At 40.7% G+C, this 21964-nt stretch overlaps 1 protein-coding gene across 1 annotated transcript in view; it reads right to left on the minus strand.

The window, feature by feature from the left end:
- LOC132263476 (transmembrane protein 132E) overlaps positions 1–21964 on the minus strand; it is a 46200-nt gene that overhangs the window by 9458 nt on the left and 14778 nt on the right. Inside the window, exons 2-8 of the mRNA XM_059763257.1 lie at positions 11114–11394; positions 9950–10381; positions 7499–7659; positions 6883–7056; positions 6317–6545; positions 6104–6247; positions 60–262 (exon numbers count right to left, since the gene is read on the minus strand). Of these exons, the coding sequence (XP_059619240.1) occupies positions 60–262; positions 6104–6247; positions 6317–6545; positions 6883–7056; positions 7499–7659; positions 9950–10381; positions 11114–11394 (1624 nt within the window). The remainder of the gene's footprint in view (positions 1–59; positions 263–6103; positions 6248–6316; positions 6546–6882; positions 7057–7498; positions 7660–9949; positions 10382–11113; positions 11395–21964) is intronic.

A 21964-nucleotide genomic window follows, 5' to 3' on the forward strand; every position in this document is an offset into this window, starting at 1 on the left:
GCGACAAAGACATCAATACTTTGCTTGCCTCGCACGTTCCCCAATTGCACACCACTCACCTGCTGTAATCTTCGGGCACCTTCCAGCCCTTGATTTGGGACAGGCGAAAGTCTGCAACCAGCACTTCGAGCGGAAATTCCGGCATCCACACGGTGAAGCGTGCCCGACCAATATACGTTCCGTATTTCACAATGATTGATGCATTTGACGAACCCCGAGCCTCAGACCCATCCACATACACTGAACTGCACGAGGAGGAGACCTGGGTAGCAAGAAAAGGTTTATACGTTTGTTGTTGAATTAAGAGAAAAGGAGAGAATCAATTGAATTGCGCTCGTTGCAGTTCTTCTCCTGTAAGAACGAACAAATGCAATTTACCCACCCCCAAAGCCTGGCCACATAAATTAAATCCCAGCGGTAAGGAATATCTCCCTTATGTTTTGTGTGTGTGTGTGTGAAAGTCTGCGTTACTTTTGCAATTTATGCCCATCCACTTCTGACTTGCAGCACTTTCTGCAAACCCGGCAGAAGTGCAGGCAAAAAAACGCAATTTCGCGCACTCAGAAAAAGTCGGAACACAAATTGCATAAGTTTTTGGGTAAATACAGTGGTTTGCATGTTGATTGATTTTTTATACAGACAAATTTTTAGTGAAATCACACATTAAATAACTAAAGATTAATTAAACAATTCTTCTTCGTTTTTTACATAGTATTATATTTGCATGGGAAAAACGGTACGAGAACGGTCAGTTTATGCGGAAAAGGCGATAAAAGAGTGTTATAAATTTAATAATTTGCATGAGAAAAACCATAAAGTGTACTTTTTGAATAGAACTCTACCGAAAGTTCGTTTATTAAAGGTTTGCACAATCAATATTGCACCGCAAGCTTTACATTTGAGCAACTGATTTATGCATTGGAAATTCTTTACAATGTGCTGTTGGATTTGCATTTAAGAGTAGGTGAAAATGCACATTTTACTTATTTTGAATAAGTAATAATAAAGAATATATCAACGTTTGTCAGGCGCTGCATTAAAACCTGTGATTTCCTAATAATGTCCGCAGTATTTTTAACCACAAAGGCTTGACCCAATAAGTAGCATGATTTTCAGCAACAGCGTAAAAGCTCGCAGTCATATACATATGTATAGTGAAATGGAGGCGCCTGGTGACTCTGAAACATCCCTCCATGTGCGCTTATCCGTGAGCTATAATGCAAAATGTGCATCACATCCTCCGCATATCCTGCAATTTCCATCCACACGAGTGCGATTCACTAAAATGGGTATCTTTTCAGCTGCTTGTGCACGTCAAAGTTTCTAATCCTGATGAATTTATTGAGTGATAGCGAAGGTGGAGCAGCTCACATCACTCGACAGACACTTTCACATGACACGTCTCAGCAAGCAAGAACCCTCTTCATGTGAGTACATTTCATAAATATGTTTCCCGGCACCTCGGCGATAATAAATTATTTCCGGCATCAGATTTTAATCTTTTCTGCTGTCATAGGAGAAAAGAGGTGGAAAACTCCACACGAGGGATGCAATGGGGTTTTTGTATCTGATGCAGAAAAAAATGTAGAGAGAGAACAAAAATACAGAATAACACAATTTCTGTCTTCCTTCTGCCATGAGGCGAACTCGGGCAGAGATATGTATGTACTTTTCCGTGTCTATAGGTGTGAAATAGAATGGTTGGCGTTTGCCGGAGCGCCAAAAGAGAAATTGAGAGAAGATAGTGTGGCAGAAAGTGTGAGAAAATGAACAAATTTGCAAAAGTGCGCTTGAATCTCGTACTCCACGTGCTTTCTCCGTACACCCAGAATTCCTATCAACTTCAGACATTATATACTCCCCTTTCCCATTTCCCCCTTTTTAATTTTGCTACTGAAAAAGGTCCAGAAATTGAGAGGGAATTCAGCACACAACGACAAAGGCGGAAATTTTTGCAATTTTTATTGTTTCTGACACTTTGTCGAGTCCTTTTGTCCCGCCTCACCAATTCTCGAGGCCCTTATTCATTTGTCAAATGATCAGAATAGGTGAATTTTCGCATTAGGGCGCACCACGCTGGGAAAAGCTCCGCACAGAGCTTCGCAATATATGTGTGTGTTTGTCATGTGACGGGGCTGGGGAGAGGGAAAATCAATAGAAACATTTCATGAAAAATAAGCAAATAAACTAAATCGATGACCCAAAAATATACAAAGTATATATAACAGTGAGAGAGAAAGAGCTTTTTTTTCTATATGCCCACAAGGCTGGTCATTTTCCTCGTCTTCCATTTGATACTTTCTTTTCAGCTCGTGTTGTGTGTAAAATGAAAGTGAAAGAAATGATTGTAATAGAGACGAGGAGAGAGAGAGAATGGACGAGGTGAACCATTATGTAAGTTAAGCTCCTAAAGAACAAGGCTCACAAATGCTTAGCACTGGAAATCACACACAAATGTAATCGGAAAATATTGAGCATTCTCTCACTCTCTCCATTCCCTTTTCATGGCGCGCGTCTTTTGGGGTTTGCCGAAATGAAAAAGAGATTTTTCTTCCCACAACCTCTGCACGTTTGCCTTTCTCCTCTGCGGTCCTTCGTGTGCCATTCAGTGGATTGAGCAGTGAAATGCTTCTTTTCCAATAAATCGATTGCCAAAAGGAGTCAAGCTAATGATTTGGAAACAAAATACTCTGCCAATTGGGTTGCGACGCACAGAATTTTTCCCTTTTTTTTGGAATAATGCTGAAGGGTGAATTGAGTTTAGAGACCGAACGTTGCATTCAATACATTGGTAATTGTCTCATGTAATTTAGCTGCTATGGATTGGGCGAGTGATGCCAATGGAATTATATCAACACGAAGAAATATAGTTGTTATGTGAGACTTTTCTTTTCCTCTATTTCCAATACACAACAATTTCTTCTTCCCATCTTCACTGTGTTCTCATCCCCCATTCAGTTGATGTTGAACACATCAGCGCTTAGTTTTCCAACAGGACAGGCAAAGAGGAAAAGAAAAGAGGAAAATACAATTTGAAAAGTTTCAAGAAAACTTTTGCTTTAATTCCATTCCACTTTTCGCAACACTTCTCTCTGTCGAGGTGGAGTTTCGTGGCAAAAGGAGTCGCAAAAGAGAGGATATTTTCAACTATGGCGAAAGGCTGAGAGCGAGTCTGGAAATTTTGCATAGTGAATACAAGTTTAATATTATGTGCCTTTTTGTTTTTTCCGCCTTATGGTGCACACAAAATATCAATGGATTCTGTCTGTGAGCTTTGGCTGTAAGTACGAGTCGAAGCATATGGAAGTAGTCTCCGGAAGCTCTTCCTGCCAGAATTCTGAAAATTTCATGCAAAATATTCCACTCTTGATCCTGCAGGCTCGTTTCCACCTTCCTCATGGCCAACTTTTTGACTCACTTCGCTGTTAATTGAATAAAATATGAGATGAAGAGGAGGAACTCTCGTCAAATGCAAACTTATTAATTCCCGCTCCTAAATTCCCACATAAATCCTCTCTGGGGCAGAAAATGACCAAGTATTCCGCTGGCAGTAAATAAAAGGAAAAAGCGAAACTCTCAGCGAAGATTGTGGCGAATTTCCCGCAACTTCCCATCCAGGAATGGAGGATCCGGAAAATTGGTTTGCCTCTCGACAAAGACGACCATCACATCCTCGCCGGCAATCTCTCAAGTAAATAAGGTTAATGGCACACAGTGGACTCAATGCAATTTTCTTCGCTTTGATAAACCAACAAAAATATCAACGAGATAAATTTCACCCATTTATAGTGGTGAATTTAAATTGCATCCCCACACTGTATAAATCCATCCATTCTGTAGATCATCAACAGAAAATGGAGCAATATGTAAGAGTATTGAGTGAGCTGGCATCCAACCCACCAACTGTGTTACAACACAGCAAAAGGGAGATTTTCACACCGAAGCGAAATTAATCTCGACTTTTTTGCCTGCACTGAAAATGTTTTTCAATAAATATGCGTGTTTTTTGCGCTTCAAATCGCGTGGGAGCGAAGCTTTTTGCTGAGCTCAGAGGGGAAATTTGCATCACTTTTCCCAAGGGTATTCATTTTGCAATATTCGAATTATGGCCTCTTTGCGGAATTTTTACATTGTAAAATTGAATAAAGGCTAATAGATATTTTATTTTTGGGTAAAAATGCTACATTTTAAACGTGTGTGGGTTTTGGCTTAAAGGAAACATTTTTACTTGAAAATCTTAAAATTCTTTCTATTTCACAGTGAAATATTATATGTAATTTGTCTGATATATACATCGGTCTTTAAACTCCACACGTCATTAATTGCATAGTGATTATGAATAAATTATGAAATTTGCCGTTTTAGCGAGTGATTGAAGTTAATAGAATTTTGATATTTAATATGATTTTAGATGCATCGTTAAAAGCTCCCAATTCCAATGGCTTCAAATGCCCGAAAGCTCACATCAAGAGCTAATTTTCCAATCAAATGACTCACGTGTATGAGCCGAGGCTCTACTAACTCTATTATCAGAATTTAATCATGTGCAATCAATTTGATGCACATTGAAAGAGCCTTTCTCTTGTCGTCACACGTTTTACAAATCACTCTCAGTGCTCAATTCATTCTGTATAGGCACTAGAATTAGAAAACTTTTACGTCAAACCTTCCCAGCACAAAATTGAGCTTGAGAGAGTGCTTTTCCGAGGCGCTTAAGCTCTTTTCAAACCTCCACATAGCCATATTTCATATTGGCAAAAACTCCCCAACTCCACCGCATGTATATATGAAAATAATTGCTGTAAATATACCTCTTAAGCACTTTGAGAAACTTTCTCATCAATATTAGATTCCTGGGAATAAACTTTCGGCTCATTCTTTCCCCATTTTTCACCACAAAACTTCCCCCAGATCGCATCATACATAATTAAATATTCATACACTATCGCCAAGCTCAAAGTCAACTCTCGCGATGCAAACTTTTTCCAACGCAAATTTGAATCCATCAAATTTATAATATCGATTTTACAATTTGGCAGAGAGGCAAACTCCCTTGGGTGTGTATTTGGCAATTTAGTCTGCGAAGGGACATCAAAATCCTCTTCACTCTCTCTCTCACTCTTCCAATTCCCATGCCCAAAAGACAATTCCATTAATAGGGCGGAATTTAATTATGACGTGAAAATAAGGAAATTGATCATCAAATTGGCTTCATAAACCAATTGGGTATCCTTTGTGCCAACTCTCGGATGTGCATTAGAATGTGTTGTATGTTGGCTTGAAGGGAAAGCATGGGGACTAAAAGCCATTTTCCTCTTCCCGCCTTTGCCAACTTTTCAGTCCTACACGAAAGGGGTGGCGGAGGGTGTGAGAGGAAGAGGGTATTTCCTTGAAAATTTAACGCCTCTCTAGCGCAAAGGGTGCTCCAAAGACGATGAGGTGGATGAAAAAGCGGAAAATTAAAGGCGTAAAATATGATTTTTAGAACATTCCACAAGGGATGATGACAGAAATTTCACACCTTTTCCCATACACACCCACACATACTTTGGGGATGAATTAGGAAAATTTGTCAATGCGACGATTTTCCCGAAGAATGCCCGAGTCCTCAAGACACGAGTGGGAAACTTCATGAATTGGGCAGAGTTTGAATGTTTAATAGATGTTGTTTCGTCTCGTTAAAATTTCAGCAAGTGTTTTTCACAATAAATATTCATTGAATTTTTAACTGGGTGGGTAAATAAATGAATATCTCTATACGTTCGAAATGTATCGCAACTCACAGAAAATTGTGCTAATTGCTTCTCTAGTCAAACTTCAAAATAAAATTAAACAGCAAAATGATAACCTGACTAATTAGTTCTCATTGTGAGAACCGTGACGGAGTCTTCTAAAACAATCAACTCTGCCATCAAATGAGGAGAGTCTTATTCGTGGAAAATTCAACCGTATTTTGGAGATTTCCACCCTCATAACCCAAAAACTTCTTGCATTGCACGTGAGCCAGCGTTTTGCCATCCAAACCAAGAGAGTAATTCACAGTTGAGAGCATATTTGACAATGGCAGATAAGTTAAGAAGTGAGTGGAAAATTTATTCCTTACCTTGATAACACTCTCATCTTCTGCGTGACATGAACTCTGCAATGTGACGTCAGCAACTTTTCCCGCTTGTGAGACAATAAAAACTTTCATTGCCTGCGAAACTTGCCTCCCAGTTAGAACAGCTGTGTTCATTACTTCCCAATTCTGCAAGAGATGATAAAAGGGGTGAGAGGGCGATATTATCGCATTACTTATTCACAAAAGGGGAGGTACCTTTGAGATGGGCAGAACGGCTTGGATATCATCCTTTTGAATCTCCAATTTCGCCACTAATTTTCGGCGCAACTCTTCTCCTGGGACGCTGCCCAGGCTCTCCATGGAGGAATCCCTCAGCTTGGGACCATCGTGGACATAACTCACTGACCACACGATCCTGCCGCCATCCCAGTGCTCCTTTGTGTCATTTGCCACCTCCAAGAGCCACGAAAACACTTCGACGATCCTGATTTTCAGAGATAAACGAAAGATTAGCTCCTCCCATTCAAAAGCTCCGCCCTCTCTCTAAGGAAACTCAATTCTCTGGGGCAAAATTTGACCTACAATCATGTGTATATTTACTTGAAACAACTGGTGAGTAAATTAACCCCCTTGTCTGCCTCAGCATAAGTCAATTAACCACTATGTAAATTGGCCCGAAAGAAACTTTCCCTTCCGTTTGCCCCCCAAGAGAGGGTAGTTGAAAGTTTGGGCAGAAGTATGACAGGTGCTCAAGAGTCAAGTGTTTCTGCTCCAGAGTCAAAGATAAACAGGCGGGGGAATAATGAGGGGTGTGTAATTACTTGTTTAAATTGCTGCTATCGCCATTCTTTCCATTACTGTCTGGGTCCTGGTCCTTCCGGAACGCCGTAACACGTGCCACTGTGTGCTTTGGGTTCTCCTTCTCCAGCGAAATGTTCCACTCATCTGAGGACGCTGTGGCGCCCAGAATCCGCATTCCCGCCTTTACACGAGCCCTGCCAGTGAAAGAAGACATTTAATTGAAATTCCCACGGACAATTGGAGGTGGATTTCATGGGTTTAATTGGATCAATTCAATGGAAAATAGAGTGGGTGGAATTGAGTGCATACTCGAGAATTTTAATTATATTTTCTTTAAAGGAGTTTTTAGCATTCTCTAAATTATAAAAGTTCGCAGATGAGGTCACACATTTTTCGATCAATAAAATGCAATTAAGCTGAAGATGAAGAGTGTCGAGAAAACTAATATAAATCTGGCTGGAGGGGAAAATAATCGATGCAGATAATTCTTTTTGGGGAAATAAAATGTTAAATAATCTCAAGGGTTTGTGAGGACAAAAAGTTGAAATGGAAGGACTACGGATGAAATATGCTGAATCCTCTTGAAATATTCATCGACAAAATGAAAATCCCGTAATCTCTTCATCAGCCTCTCACCTCACAATGAAGACGGCGACATTCTGGTCGGGCTGTGACTGAAGGAAGACGGGCACGTGGATCTTCGACATGGGATAAAGTGGCTGATGTGGCACCAGCATTGTCAGCGTCTCATCCGCCCGCAGCTCCTTGTAGGCTGCCAAAGCCGGCACCAAAGGGACCTACAATAATAGAATTCAACTTGCTTAATTGCCACTTGTCCCCTTATTTTCGCGTATCACACCGTAAAAGCTCAAAAAGCTCCACAGTCAATTTCCCTTTCGACAAAATTGCCACACAATCCATGCATAAGAAAATCATAATTTAGTTACAAAAGTACATAAATTTCGTCAGTCAGAAAAAAGGCACATTCCAACCCTCAGTAAAATTATGTTATCGCTAAATGTCATCATGGCAAGGGGGCAAAAGCTCATTACGTGGAATTTCACCAGCACGAACGAAACAAAGCATCAATTTGGCTGTGATAAAATTTTTAAAGTTGCAATTTCAATAGGAAAAATACATAAAACTCTGTTACAGCATCGATTCAAATTACAAAATTTGCATATGCATAAACAACGTGAAATATAAACTTTTATATGTTATAGATCATTTTATTATTTATATTTGGGTATGAAAGCACATCATGAGCAGAATTTAACCTCGTAATTGATTAATTTCTTAAAGTGGACATATTGATGTTAAACACCTTTTTGGAGAACAATTTAATATCATTTCATGAATGTTATAATATTGTAATTGTGAGCGTCAAATCGTTAAAAAAAAATTAACAATTACTGTATGCAAACCACCACAGATTTTCACAGCAAAATGTCACCCACAAATTTTAATTAATTTGCAAATTGTAAAAACCACAAATTCGAGTTTTCATATTTTTCACAGCAATTATAAGTACTTTTTTTTACAATTCTTATGATGCAAAAAATACTTCCTTATAAGGGAAATAAGATCGATTATCTGAGTACAAGGGGCGGATCTGAGGTAATAAAATTCGCTGCAACTTTCGCTATGTATCAAATTTTATGTGACTTCAAGAGGAGATGTTTTGATGGTGGAAAAATTTACGATCCCGTCGAAATTCTCAAGCCACAAGTTTCATTACAAGTTTATTTCCTTTATTTACAGGCGTGCACGAGATCTTTTGATTCATCACGAGAATGTGTGGTGTAAATAAGTGTATAAATATAAACATTGACGCAAATTGTATGCGAATTGCTCGACAGAGTGTTTACGCATGACAAGAACTATTAAAATTCGCAAAATGCAGATGAAATTCATATTAGCGACATTGTTTGGCATTATGCAGAATATGTTCTGTGCACATAAACAATTCCTCCGAAAAGCAAACACACTGCGAATTATCATTTTGTCTGCCTTGCCATGACTCAGAATGGCGGGGTGTTAGCGAAGATTAAAACATTGATATCAACACCAGTTTAGCACCATCCACAAAATCCAATGTTGCAAAGTGCATTTGCAATATGTTAATGATTCTCACACCATTTACGGGTCCTTAATCACTTCCCCTCTCTGTTGATCGTAGCAAAATAAACAATTCCCGCTTTGTGTGTGTTTGGACATAAAATTATGCAGAGTGAATCAAATATTTGAAACACAATTTATGCTATTTTCTTCCACTTTGTCCAACTCCTTGTGCCAATTACGTTTGCCATCGGCGTCAAAGAGCACATGAGGCATTTGCATGGCTGAAGATTCAACCCTGAGCCTCGTCAAAGGAATGAAAAAATATAAAATTAGCATTTCCTCTAAAATATCTTCTCCTTCTTTTGCCTTTGATATGTTGTCGGCTAAATTGCCTCCTTTCGTAGCTGACTTTTCTCCCATGAGAAAATGCGCCTTATGAACTCAGAGTGGAAAAACAACAAAATACGATAACAGGTGATGAACACGACAATGTGGCGCTGAGGAAGGAAATCTTATTGTAACTTTTCTGTATTATTAAAATGACCGTAGTAACAAAGTGGAGGAGAAGAAATTTAAATGTGAATTATCCAGACTTCATATCGTCTTCAATAATACAAATTTGCAATTTCAGCTTACAAATGGCTCTTACGTGAAAAGTTTCGCTTTTCACGGCTGCTTCTCCGTTTGCCAATTGTGGGGCTAAACAATAACTCAAAACCTAAATATTTTCCAGCACACGTGCCAGAATTGACCCACTTCTCATTCGGCAAATTGCTCACAATTCCCAAGAGGACATTTATTGGATATTTCCTATGGGTCTCAAAGGGAAAAAATATTCCTACGTGATTATTGCTTATTTGCATCCATTTCCGCCCTTCTTGAGCGCCATGTATGGCGCTGTGTACAGTCCCACCCCGCACAGCATGGGGCTAATTGGGAGCACGAAGAGCATACTTTAGCAATTATTTTTCATAGCACATCAGCGTACATGGTTGTGCGGGGCAATAACAGGCGCCTCGTACTTACTTGAGCGAATGGTGTTAATGGTTGGATTTGTACTTTGGGTTCGCACTGTTCTGGATTCCTGGTGGGTGGCTCGAAGACGCTGTATGACACTTGCACGAGTCTCTGCGGCACTTTCGGCGGCATGGAGCGTCCGTCCTTGTCGGGCGGCGGCAACGGGGGCCACCAGCTCGACGGCACGACCACTTCGGCCACACAGACCCCATCCTCTCCCTCGGGCATGCAGCGCCCCTTGAGGGGCGTCCTGGCGCCCATGGCCACGTGGAGGAGGACACAGATCTTCTGGCGCTGCACGTGTCCCCCGGGATCCGCGCCAGCATGGAAGAGGACCCGCAGCACTGGCGAGTCGCGTGGAATTGAAGAGCGCACCAGGTGGGCTGATATGTCTAGATGAATGTTGGATTGCTGCAGATCCATGAGGGCCGCAGTGGCATTCTGCAAGAGAGATAGAGTGGCCGCACACTGTCAGGAAGCTCAAACAGAAGCATGTGTGCACAGAAGAAGACAAATATTGTCAGTACACATGTCATCATGTGAAATACTGCTTCCATAAACAATCCACTTCATCCCAATTCCAGCCAGTTAGATTGGCAAAAGACAACCAAAGCGGACCTTCTCGCCCCTTTGAAAGTTGAGGGCCGCAAAGTTCACGACACTCTGGGTGTGCGATGACTTTCAGGTTCAAGCCAGAGTGATCTTGCACTATCGTGTGTTGCACATTTCGTGTTGGCGCCAACCCAAAAGCTTAGTGGAAAATGCGAAAACACTCGCAAAGCGTCTCAAGGAGACTTTTAACTTCTTTAATGCTCCTCAAGTGTCTCTTGATAGAATTACAGAAACATAAATACAGAGCAGGAAATCTCTTATCCTCGAGAACTCACTCACGCGACTCGTCTGAGTGTAGGTGAAGACGGAGTAACAGACAAAGAATTTAAGGGGGATTTCAAAGGGTAACTGTAACGAATCAGTATTTCCTCCCAAGGCAATCACGATGGTAGTAAGTCAATAACTGATTTCAGTGGAATCTTATAATGATCTCATTCAAATATTTGGATATTGAATATTCAATTATAAAATAGTCAAATATTCAAAAAATGATTGTATTCCCAAGGGTGGTAATGGTCTGAATTCACTAGTAACCTTCCATTTGTAAGTTAGTTGACTCACCTGCATGTGTTCCGGCTGGGCCTCCACAACATCTGGAACAATATAGCGCGCCGGGACGGTTTGCTTGGTGGAGAACGGTCCGTAACTGGCGCGAATGGACACGGGCTGCGTCGTTTGCACAACCGTGAATCGATCCACGGATAGAATAGACTCTTGGCTGCTCTTGCGGGCGCCGGATTGATGGGTGGTGGCGATGTCGGACGCGGGCTGGCGAGGCGTGTGCTTGAGGAAGAAGCCACTGTCCGGAGTTTCGAAGTGAACCTCCACGGCGGCGGCGAAACCTGTGCAGACAAGAGATAATGGTGAGTGCTTTCGGCAAGGTGGGAAGCGTTGTAGCATGAAACAATGGCAAGTTCCCTCAACTCTCGCTGTACACCACGTCCAGCCCTTCTCACTCCCTTGGCACTTCGCCATTTGCGGCACGCGAAGATGAGGAAGAGTGCGATATCGTATTATTCATTTTTCGATTTTATCGTGCGCCCAGGTGCAAGACTTACCGTCTCACGAGTGGGATACACATTTTTCTCTCCTTCACGAATTCTCGCATATAAATTCACCTCGAATGGGAGGTGTAGCCACCGATGGAAGGTGGAAAAATATGAATTGGGTCAAATGAATTTAATTCTCTCGTCTCTATGGCGTGAGTAGCATTTTTTATTACACACTCTTCAACATCCTCAAGAAAATGTCTCTGTCTCCTCCCGACCGTACAAGTCGTCAATGCTGTGTAATTAAGAAGCTTTTATCTCACGTTTTACACCCCTCCTTAAATCCACCATCTCGAAGTGGGCATTAACAGCAAATAACCCACGAATGAATATCCATTTACACGACGACAATCAAACGCTTATTTCTGCCTTCTTCACTGTCAATAATCTGTCGTTGTGGAATAATTAAAGAATGAAGAAGAAATCTTCCAACGATTTTCTTCAAGAGGATAAATATCACGATTTGTCAATTTGATGATTATTTCAGTGCTCCGATGCGAAAGCTTTCAATTTCCATCCCAAAAAATCACTCGTGATGCGGCAAACAATTTATACCATTTTTTGCTTTAGAAGCAAAACCGGAGGAGAAACATTTTGACTATTGAATTGTATCTCGTCATGACTTGCGAATATAATCGCCTTTTCCGAGGAGAGAAAATCATCCAGCATGAATGGCATCGACAAATACATGCCAGATTTGTATTCAAATGATTTCAATTGTCAACAAGAGGGGCCCGTATTGTGGAATATGCCAAGCGACCTATCAATAAATTCATGGGCGAACCAAAGGCACAACATAATTGATTTTGGTACGCTAGGAATTCATAACATCATAAGATTCAATATTTCTCTGTGAGTCATGAGGAGAGACAGCGAACTATTTATCATGGGGAATTTTATTGCACAATGTTTGCAAAACAAGATCATTTTATGGCTTGTGCATTGGATGGTTAAATGAGATGCAGATTCCGTTCGGTGGCGGAAAGGATGCAGGATGGTGGCGCGCAAAGATCCCGGCGGCGGAATAAGATTCCAGAAACTGATGAGAATAAAAGCCACAAAATGCAAGAGGCCGGCGAAAGAGGGTCATTTGGATTCAGGCACCGTTCTGAGAAGTCACTTAAGCTTTCGTGATAAGATGCTCTCACGCCTCAGAAGAATTTCCGTATACTCTGGTCCATTTCATCTCACAAATTTCTATTAATCGAGCAATTTATTCCAGTTGAGCGAGAGAGAAGAAGATATTTCTTTGAAACACAACCACGTCTTGCAGATGAAATGCATGTCGATTCGGAAAGCTTTCAATTTGAACGATGAAAAAGGTGTTTTTCCGGCTATAAATATAGTTTGAAATATGCAGCTTTGAACTTATAGATAAGAGGATTAAAATTTATGTTTGCTCATAAATTTGATTGGGGGAAGTTTTGTGTGTACATTTTCCACCAGTTTGGCGATATAAAAGAATAAATTCCCATCTAATGGCTCAACTTCCCGTCCAAAGGTGCTAATTTTCCCTCCGAAATCATCTACATAATGACGAAGATATTTAGCAAGAAAGATAGCCCATCAAGAGTGTGTCAAAGGTCACACAGTGTGTGGATTGAGATGAAAAAGCCACGAGAAGAGATATCTCTTGAAAATCTCATGACTTTCACAATATTTCCCTCGACATTTTCATGGCACTTTCTGTGAATTGTTGCGAAGAAATATAAATTACGGCAGCCACAGAAGGAAGCTCAATGGATGTTTTTCTTCCTCTGCTCAGGCATCCTCAGCCATTGGAATGGGGAAATGACTTTTGCGGGGTGGCGAGGTGGGTGTTTGAGCTATTTAGTTAGTTCCGGTATCTGAATACATTGTATAAAGTTAATAATTCTTGCCTGTGATTCAATGACTTGTGATTCTAGCAGAGAAGCGTCATTGGCTGGGTGAAAATGCCATGCTTTTCATGGTTTCGCATTAATTAATGGTATATGTACTCCTGATTAAAGGGCTCGTTTGGTATGCGGAAAAACTTTTCAAGAATTCTCTCGCATTACAACTTTGAATATATGTCAATTACCCACACCCTCTCGCCACCATTAGTGCGCGCCTTGTGTGGATCTCTCCTCGCCATCCACACATTAAAACTAATATGCAAATTTATGCTGGCACTCTCAGATGAAATCTCTTGCAATAATTTGCTAAATTGCCCCCTTCATTCACTTCTGACAGACACGATAGTGGAGGAAAGTCCCTCATTTTCCTCCCATGCCAAATATCTCACCCCAGTCTGGCTATCGATGAGCAATCATTCGCTCATCTGTGTCTTTGCAATGAGACACTCAGCGGAAGATATTCTTTAAGCATATTTCTCGTTGATGCAGTTTTCTTACAACGGAATAAGTTTGGCGACAAAAATATTAGTTGGGATACAGAGTCAAATTTCCACATTTTCAAACGACACGGGAAAATAGGGTGATTTTAGCATAATTCCGTCGCTGGACACAAAAATCAAGATCATGAAGATGAAGATATACTATTGAGCAACATCGCTTCTGATGCTGACCACGATGGTGCATGACTGAGTGTAAAATTTCACGCTTTAAATCGATGCGACGTGATTGGGTCATGCGGTCATAACACATACGAGTAGCTATCCAATCCACAAGGTTAATTCTCTTCTCACCCCATCATCAATTTTATATTCTGACACTGCTTCGATACTCTCTTGGCAGTGCTGCTTACTTCTCTTTTTTCCACACATTCACTATACTTTCTAGCAGCATGGAATATGTGGAATCTTTCCCCGAGTTACAATAATCAATTGATATTTTCATGCGATGGCAATTATAGCGCATTGAGTAAGGCTCAAATGATGTGCAATTGAACTAGGAGACAATGCAGAAGTGGCATGTTCCGTAAGGCGAATGCACTCGAGGCCAAAACTCAAATTCTTGCTGGCATTCTCCTCAAAATTGCTCCATTTACTTCTTGCATTCTGTGACTTCACTCGTCAGTACATAAATATATTGTGAGAGCTCCTCGAAATGGGGAAGACGCCAAAAAATGCACTGCAGCATTTACACATATTGCTCGCGTGAGAGGACGGTGACACATTTCTCAACATGTGTGTTCCACATTAGAATGTCTTGTGTGTGGAGTTGTGCGATGGACGCACAAAGAACTCAACCATCAGTGGATACATGGTTTATTTACCAACTCCTCGCAGTTGAGTTTTAATTAATAAAGTGCCGACTGACGGATGCTTTTTTTGCCTACACTCGATATAACCATTTGATATCCACATGGCATTTTGATAGAGACGTCGAAGACAGATTTCTCCCTCGTCCTCAGCGTGCACATTTCAACCAGATGCAATTTGAGAGAATTCTCAGAAGTTCTGAAGCAGCGCTTAATTGCTTAAGTGGCGTATTTTCTTGCTCTCGAGAGGCCCATTGAGTGCATGTTTGTATTTTTCATTGTCAAGCAAGTGGAGCTCATTGAAAATTTAGCAATTTGTCGAGAATGCACTCAAATCCATTCAAAATTTAGAAGTTGCCGGGAAATGCTCTTTGTCTCACTCTATGGCGCGGTGTTACATTTTACACTTTGCTGTCTCTGCATCCCCACAATTCTATATATTTGTCAGTCTGCATCCATGATAAATCTATTCCACCTCAAAAAGTGGCGCTTAATTACAAATGAGGGTCGACCTAGTGTGTTGAAAAAAGTTTATGAGTACCTCTTTAGTGACTGTCGAAAACCATTAAACTAATTTAGCGTCGACAGACGAGTGTCTTTTTAGAATTGCACTAATTTTTAAAATTCAATTAAAGTGTCAAATGAGAAGACGCAATGCTATATTTTCCTCACTGCAGACATAGCCATTATTCAGGAAAAAAATATATAAATATCAACTCGCTGAGGAGAAAAAGTTGGACATGAGCCAATTAATTTTGAGATTCCCGAGATCGTTTGTCGTGCACCTTTTTGATACTGACACTTTTTGGGTTTTGCCAGAGCACACAAGTAAGGAGTGACGAAGGTGAAGAAAGTGAAAAATCCCCTCTTGAATGGCAACAACTTCTTCTTGCTAGGCGAAAATTTCACACGCTTTTCGGGATGGAAAATTCCTTCCTAATAGCATAATGAAATGCTGTGAATCATTTTCAATTTTCAACAGCGCGCATTCAGCAAGTTTATGTAACAATTCAATCTGACTCAAGTTTTAATTTACAATTACAGAACTTCGAAACGACTTAACTTTTGCCCTTTTCCATCTCTTTTTCCTGTCCCGGCATGTTGGAGGCGTTATCGTTGAACTGCGAATGTGCTACTCTTTCGCACACAGCCCGGTGTGTGCACTGAAATCGGACTTATCGGTGATTTCACCATTTATTTTAATCAGGAAGCCCACTTCTTGTGCCTCCCAAGATCTCCGCCTCTTCCTTCTTCGCCGCCGCTCTCACGTAATTAATATGTATCTCTCGAGATACAATGAACTTATGTAGAAGAATGGAGCACTGCGAGGCACAGATTGCTGCTCCTCTTCATGAACAATGCAAGTTGCATATATCAAAGGAGAGATATTTAGAGCTTACTGAATGTGGAGTGCACTTTATGCGTTCTACAAGATGAAAGTCCACTAAATTTCAATATGCACACTCTTACACGTCTTATTGCTACGAGAACACTTCTTCTCTTATTCCCCTGAGTAATTAAACCTATTAGATTGTATTAGGAACTCATATTCAGTCGCTGCGAAAATCAACAGCAAAATTGCAAACAAACAAGACACTAAACAACAATCCCATGTGACATCCTATAAGGATGTCAAATGAAAGTTAAAGAAAATTTGTTAAATTCATGCCTCTTTATTTAATTCCTCCGTATTTTTTCTGTACCCACAGCAAAACACGCGCACAAAAGTTTCTATCCTCGAAGTATCCCTCAAAGTCCCATTGAATAAGAAATTCTCACAATCATATTTTTCCTCCCTTTGTACGAAACTTTGAGCCGCATAAAGCTATTTATTTTACAATCCCGGAAAATATTTTCCTCTCTAAACTCTCCGCCACGGAAGGAAGTCGACAAAGACTGTAAGAAGTTATTTTGCTAATTTTTTTCTTCCACATCTCGTGTATCGGTTATCATGGCGTCGTGAAAGGGCGCACCAATAGCGATATGTGGGATGTTTAGGGTGTCTATCTAAGATTGTGGCACAATAGGAAATAAGATGACGCATCATTTTCTCCTTCTTTTCCACACCACAATATCTCAAAAGGCTCACAAGGGAAGTGAAGAAGGGTGATGTGAGAGTTGGAAAGTCATGTAAAACCCCCCAAAATACACTCCCAACGTCAATCCATTTAAATTAAAGGTACCCTATTTGCATGATCTCTTGCCTCTTGTTCTTGGCTTTCTCTCTCTCTTCTCGAGTGGATTCTGGATGGGAAAGGTGCGCTCCCATTTAATTTTCCCCAATTTTGATTAATAGAGGGTATTCAAGTCTGTGGTGGAAATAAATCAGTCCGGTCAAAGTGCCTTACATTATGGATTTCTATTAATTTGCTGAGGGAATTTAATTTCGAGCACCTCTGAACATAACTTTAAAGTTGAGCTGTAAAACCCACGCCAGAGTGATACACTACTTTGGTGAAATTCATTGGGAAATTATCCTCTTAATCAATTTCATCCAATCCTAATGAGGGGACATAAATTTAAAATTCATATTGAGAATTATGCAAATTTTCATTTCACACAGCAGAACTCATGGACGAACACTCTGGGGTGAAATGGTTGTCATTCGATTTATTCTTTTCCATTGTGCGCTATATTTTATGGGCGTCTTGGCCAAAGGATTCCTCACGATCGCAGCAATTAGGTCAATGTAGGGTTTCCCTTGTTGTGGATTCAATTTCTCCGCCGCAACATAGCCAATTCATTGCTAAAATGAACGTATAACCGGAAGAGAACATGTAGTCAATAATATGCAAATTGCGCTGGTGATGGCGGCGAAAAGTGTATCAGAGAGTATCAAAGTGCAATTAAACATCTCACGAGAAAGATTATGGGCTTGTGCTGGAGGTTGTAAAGTGAAAATGTGAATATTAATTAATGTCGAAATAAAGATCTCGTGCAATTTGCAATTCAAAGTGCAAGTGCGATCATTTTACATAGCATAAAATGTGCCTCAAGAATTCGTGGATGTCTCAGAAGGTTTTACACCACATATACACTGTAATTAACAAATTCTAATTAATCTCCATATTGATTGCATAATCAAAGTTGTTCCAAAATTTCCCTACCGTGCATTTGACAACATATGAAAGGCTTACATTCCACCCTCGCCCAGTGAAAAGTTTTACACGTGAAATATATTGTGCACATTCCAATTTCCATGGTGCATTTTCACATTACACTTTCCCTCCCTTGAGTCTGTTTTGAGGTTGTAATTTTAGAAATCACACAACCATAAAGCCGTGTGAAAATTCATGCTTCAGCAATACATGTGACAGATGATGTACACATAGTTTCTGAATTACACATAATGCATTTTGCTTGTTTATTGCCCACCGCAGAGTTGTAGCGTATTTTGCAAAAACTCCTTAATTAGAATGCTGAATCTCTCTGAGCTTCTCACCGCCAACTGACGGGAAAAACTCCCTCACTTGAGAGTAAGGTGCTAATTGAGATTAGTTCCCTTTCTGGACTCAGTCTGATGCTTTTTGCGCAACTCTCTGCAAATTAGTTGTGATTTTTTCTTGCATGAGTGCAATGTATTGAAAGTGAAATATAATGACTGCATTTGCTATATATTTCCCTCCATCTCATCGGGGTGCTTCTGAAGCGCTTCCAGTATTCATCATTTCGCGATGTTGCACATTGGCATGGTTCTCTAGCCCATATTTTCTAAGTGACACCACATAAATTCACCATCTTGGCAATACCCTCGGTAATATCGATCAAATCTCCCGTCCGGAGAGTCTCAGCAAGTTCATCTCCTAATCCGCCTGAAATACATAAGGGAGACAAGTGGGATTGTCACCCTCTGGCAGAGATGGAGGAAAAATTATGACATCTGGACAGTGTGACACGTTTGTGGTGTGGTTTATATTGGAAACCCACTCGGCAATTACTCCATTTTCCCTGCCTCGCCTAACGATGCACTGGGACAAAAAGTGACAATTGCAAATCCTCTCGCCCAAAAAATGATTAATTTCCCTGCTCTCTGTCTGTTTCAATTCAGCATGTCTGACGAGTGAATTGAAGGATCATTTGCCACCCATTCAGGCCTTCCATGGCAAGAGCGCACACACACGCACGCAATAATTGGGTGGAAATTGATGTGGATTGTGGAGCTTAAATAAGCAATTCATGTTCAAGGAGAGTTGCATTTCCCAGGGGAGTTTTCTCATTTCAATGCGCAAATATTAGTGAACACTTACGGTCATATCAGAATGAAAGACAAACACAAGCCAATCGTGAATGTTGATCTTTGAAATTCTTAGAGAATCTCAAGAATGTTCCAATGCAAACTCGGGCATGAGTTTCACTGAAATTCCTCCTTGTCTCTTTGGCTATAATGGCAAAAGGGGAATCGCGGGAAAATCTTATTGACTTCAACGAGAAATTCCTCCTACATTTTCAACTCCAATTTACAATTGAAATTAGGTGAGCAGAGCTCTTTTCTCAGCCATTTTTCATCCATACACACACTCGAAAAATGGATCATGTGTCGCCTTAAGAGAGAAAATAACACTCAAAGACGAGACAGAGTGCACAAATAGAATTTTAAGTGTGGTACACATGTGAAATTGTGAGAAAAAGGAGACATTTTATACTGAGTCAATCATCACTTTATATGATTGAATTTTTCCACAGGCACAACAAACACATTTTCCACTCACTTCGTGAAAGGACAAAGACCCCATTTTCACCCAGAAATGCTCACACACATGAGACTTCCGAGGGAAAATAATGGCTGTTTGCCTTCCGAAGTTTATCATCCACGAGCGCCTTTCTGGAAATCTCACGATGAATACTTTACGACTATGAATATTTCGAGAAATACGATTTTGAATAATGAAAGATGGTATCAAAAATATACACATTTCTTTCGAGGATTAAAGTCATTTTCTCAATAGATCATGTCTTCCGGAGACGCGCTCCGGCAATAGTTGAAAGTTTTATTTTCTGCAATGTCTTCGGGGTATAAAATATGCAGAATGTTGAAATAAAGGGAAACCCCACATGGAACCCTTGACTTGGAAAAAATATGTGTGTGATAAATGGCAAAATAATTAATCTGACATGCACAAGTGTATCGTGTTCCCCTTTTGGTGACTTCTTTTCCTCTCACATAATGCCTTGAGGACGACAGTATTAAATTTGACTTGAGGGCGACATTGTCCCTCACCATCTTGCCCGCTTTTTTCTTTCACTCCTCGAGGGTTCTGCGAATACAAAAGGGGGATTTTTTCATGACTTCTTTTTGCCCATACAACAGAGGAGCCAGAGCGCATGATAAAATGTAATTTATCAAGAATCTATCTACTCTCCGCTGATAATTTCCCATACATATTCCAGTCTCGACGACAATGTATGTGCATTTCAGAGGGTGGAAAATATGCTGTCCTCTGTGACTTTCTAACACGACAAAACTCTCACCATCCCACATATGCAGTGCTCTCTTTCATTTTTCGAAACATTACCGAATTTATGATATGCGGGGTGGTTCCCACCCATATTCATCCCCGAGTTGCCTTTTTTACCGTACACAGAGCGTCTCATATGAATGCCGGGAAGGCGCAAAAAGGTCCCCTCTGAGGGCATTACAGACTTTATTTAATTTCACCAAAAATTATATTGCACACAAGCAAACAGAGAAAACATAGGCCAGCAACGTAACACAATTTCAAACAATGTCTGCACGACAGGGATTTACGGAGATTTTTATTTTATTTACTCTCCAACATCTATCTTCTCTCTACTAATCTGATTGAAAGCCATACGAATTACACTCGTCATTCTTCATTACACGCTCGCAAAAGACTGTATTTCTCGGGATTCACTGTCACATCCACTCTATACGGACGGTACGAATTTACCCCAACCGTGATTGGAGCATTGTCCGAATTTATTGATTGTGGGGAGAGAGAAAAATTTAAACTGCAATGTAAATGTGTGACAGTGAAATTTGTCTTCTCTGGCAATTGAGTTGCTCACAAATTAACCTAATCATCCTCACCAGCGATGTATTCCAATTGTAACAATCACACATTCTCTCAAGTGGGAGAAATTTATTGGATGAATACCTGAACAAGAAGTCCAACCATGTTCAGAGTTACGTGAATAAACTTGTGGGATCCTGCGAAATATGCTGACTCTCTGCCACCACCACAGAACTCAGCATGTTCCAAATAAATCAAGTTTTAATTATTACACGTGTGAAGTTTCTCTGAAATGCCACAGTTCACGTGTATTTAATGATGCACAAGGAATGGAGTTGCGGAGTCTGGTCAAGAACTTGATGTTGGAGCTTTAGCTGGGGAAAAGCACACAGGCGGGTCGAATTTCACTAATTACAGAGGAGCGCCACTCATTGGAAGTTTTCGTGTGTTAAGTTTTTGGTGAATATGATATGTTCAGCGCGCGGAGCCGTCTCGTGAGTACCTCTTCCGCCACAAATTGCGCCAAGGCGGAAAGTGTTTGTTCCGAAAAGGCGAAAGGTCGCTCTTAATTTCCATACACCGCGCCATCGATTTAGCAATCATGAGCGAGAACGGGGGTGGGCAATTGAAGTATTAATTGCAGTGGAGATCATCGAATGATGCTGGTGGAAGATATTCCCAGCCGAAATTTATTATATTCCTCCGCGATGATGTATTAAATGTGTGACTATGGCTCATGGCGGATCGATACTTGGCCCATCAGAAACACAGAAGGCGTTCTGAACCTACATTATGTGCATGTTTTGCGCTCTGACTCGCCCTCTTTTTGCGCCTCCACGGGCCACCCTTCGTCTTCTGTCTTGCCATCCACTGTATGATGGCGGGAGCGCAAAGCTCACAGAGATGGGGGGAGCATTGCATTATTTGGCAACAGTAAATCGCAAAGCTGCGCCGCGCAGCGCACCAGAATCCGCACAGAATGCTCTCTCCCAGTCCTTAAACCTCCCTCGTGGGGATCCTCTGTGTGGAGCAACTACATAGTAGCACTCGTTCATTCCCTCCTGATATGTGGCACGTTCTCTTCACCCCCCATTCAACCAAGCTGTGACGTGAGCATCTTAACAATAACATGTACTTATATCCTCAAGAATTATGTACTTTGTGATCAATGGAGAGACGGCAAGATTTGTCGGCTGTTTTCTCGAGGC

The sequence above is a fragment of the Phlebotomus argentipes genome, unplaced genomic scaffold, assembly GCF_947086385.1.
Source record: "Phlebotomus argentipes unplaced genomic scaffold, Phlebotomus argentipes genome assembly contig_15, whole genome shotgun sequence".
NCBI classification, from domain to species: Eukaryota; Metazoa; Arthropoda; class Insecta; order Diptera; family Psychodidae; genus Phlebotomus; species Phlebotomus argentipes.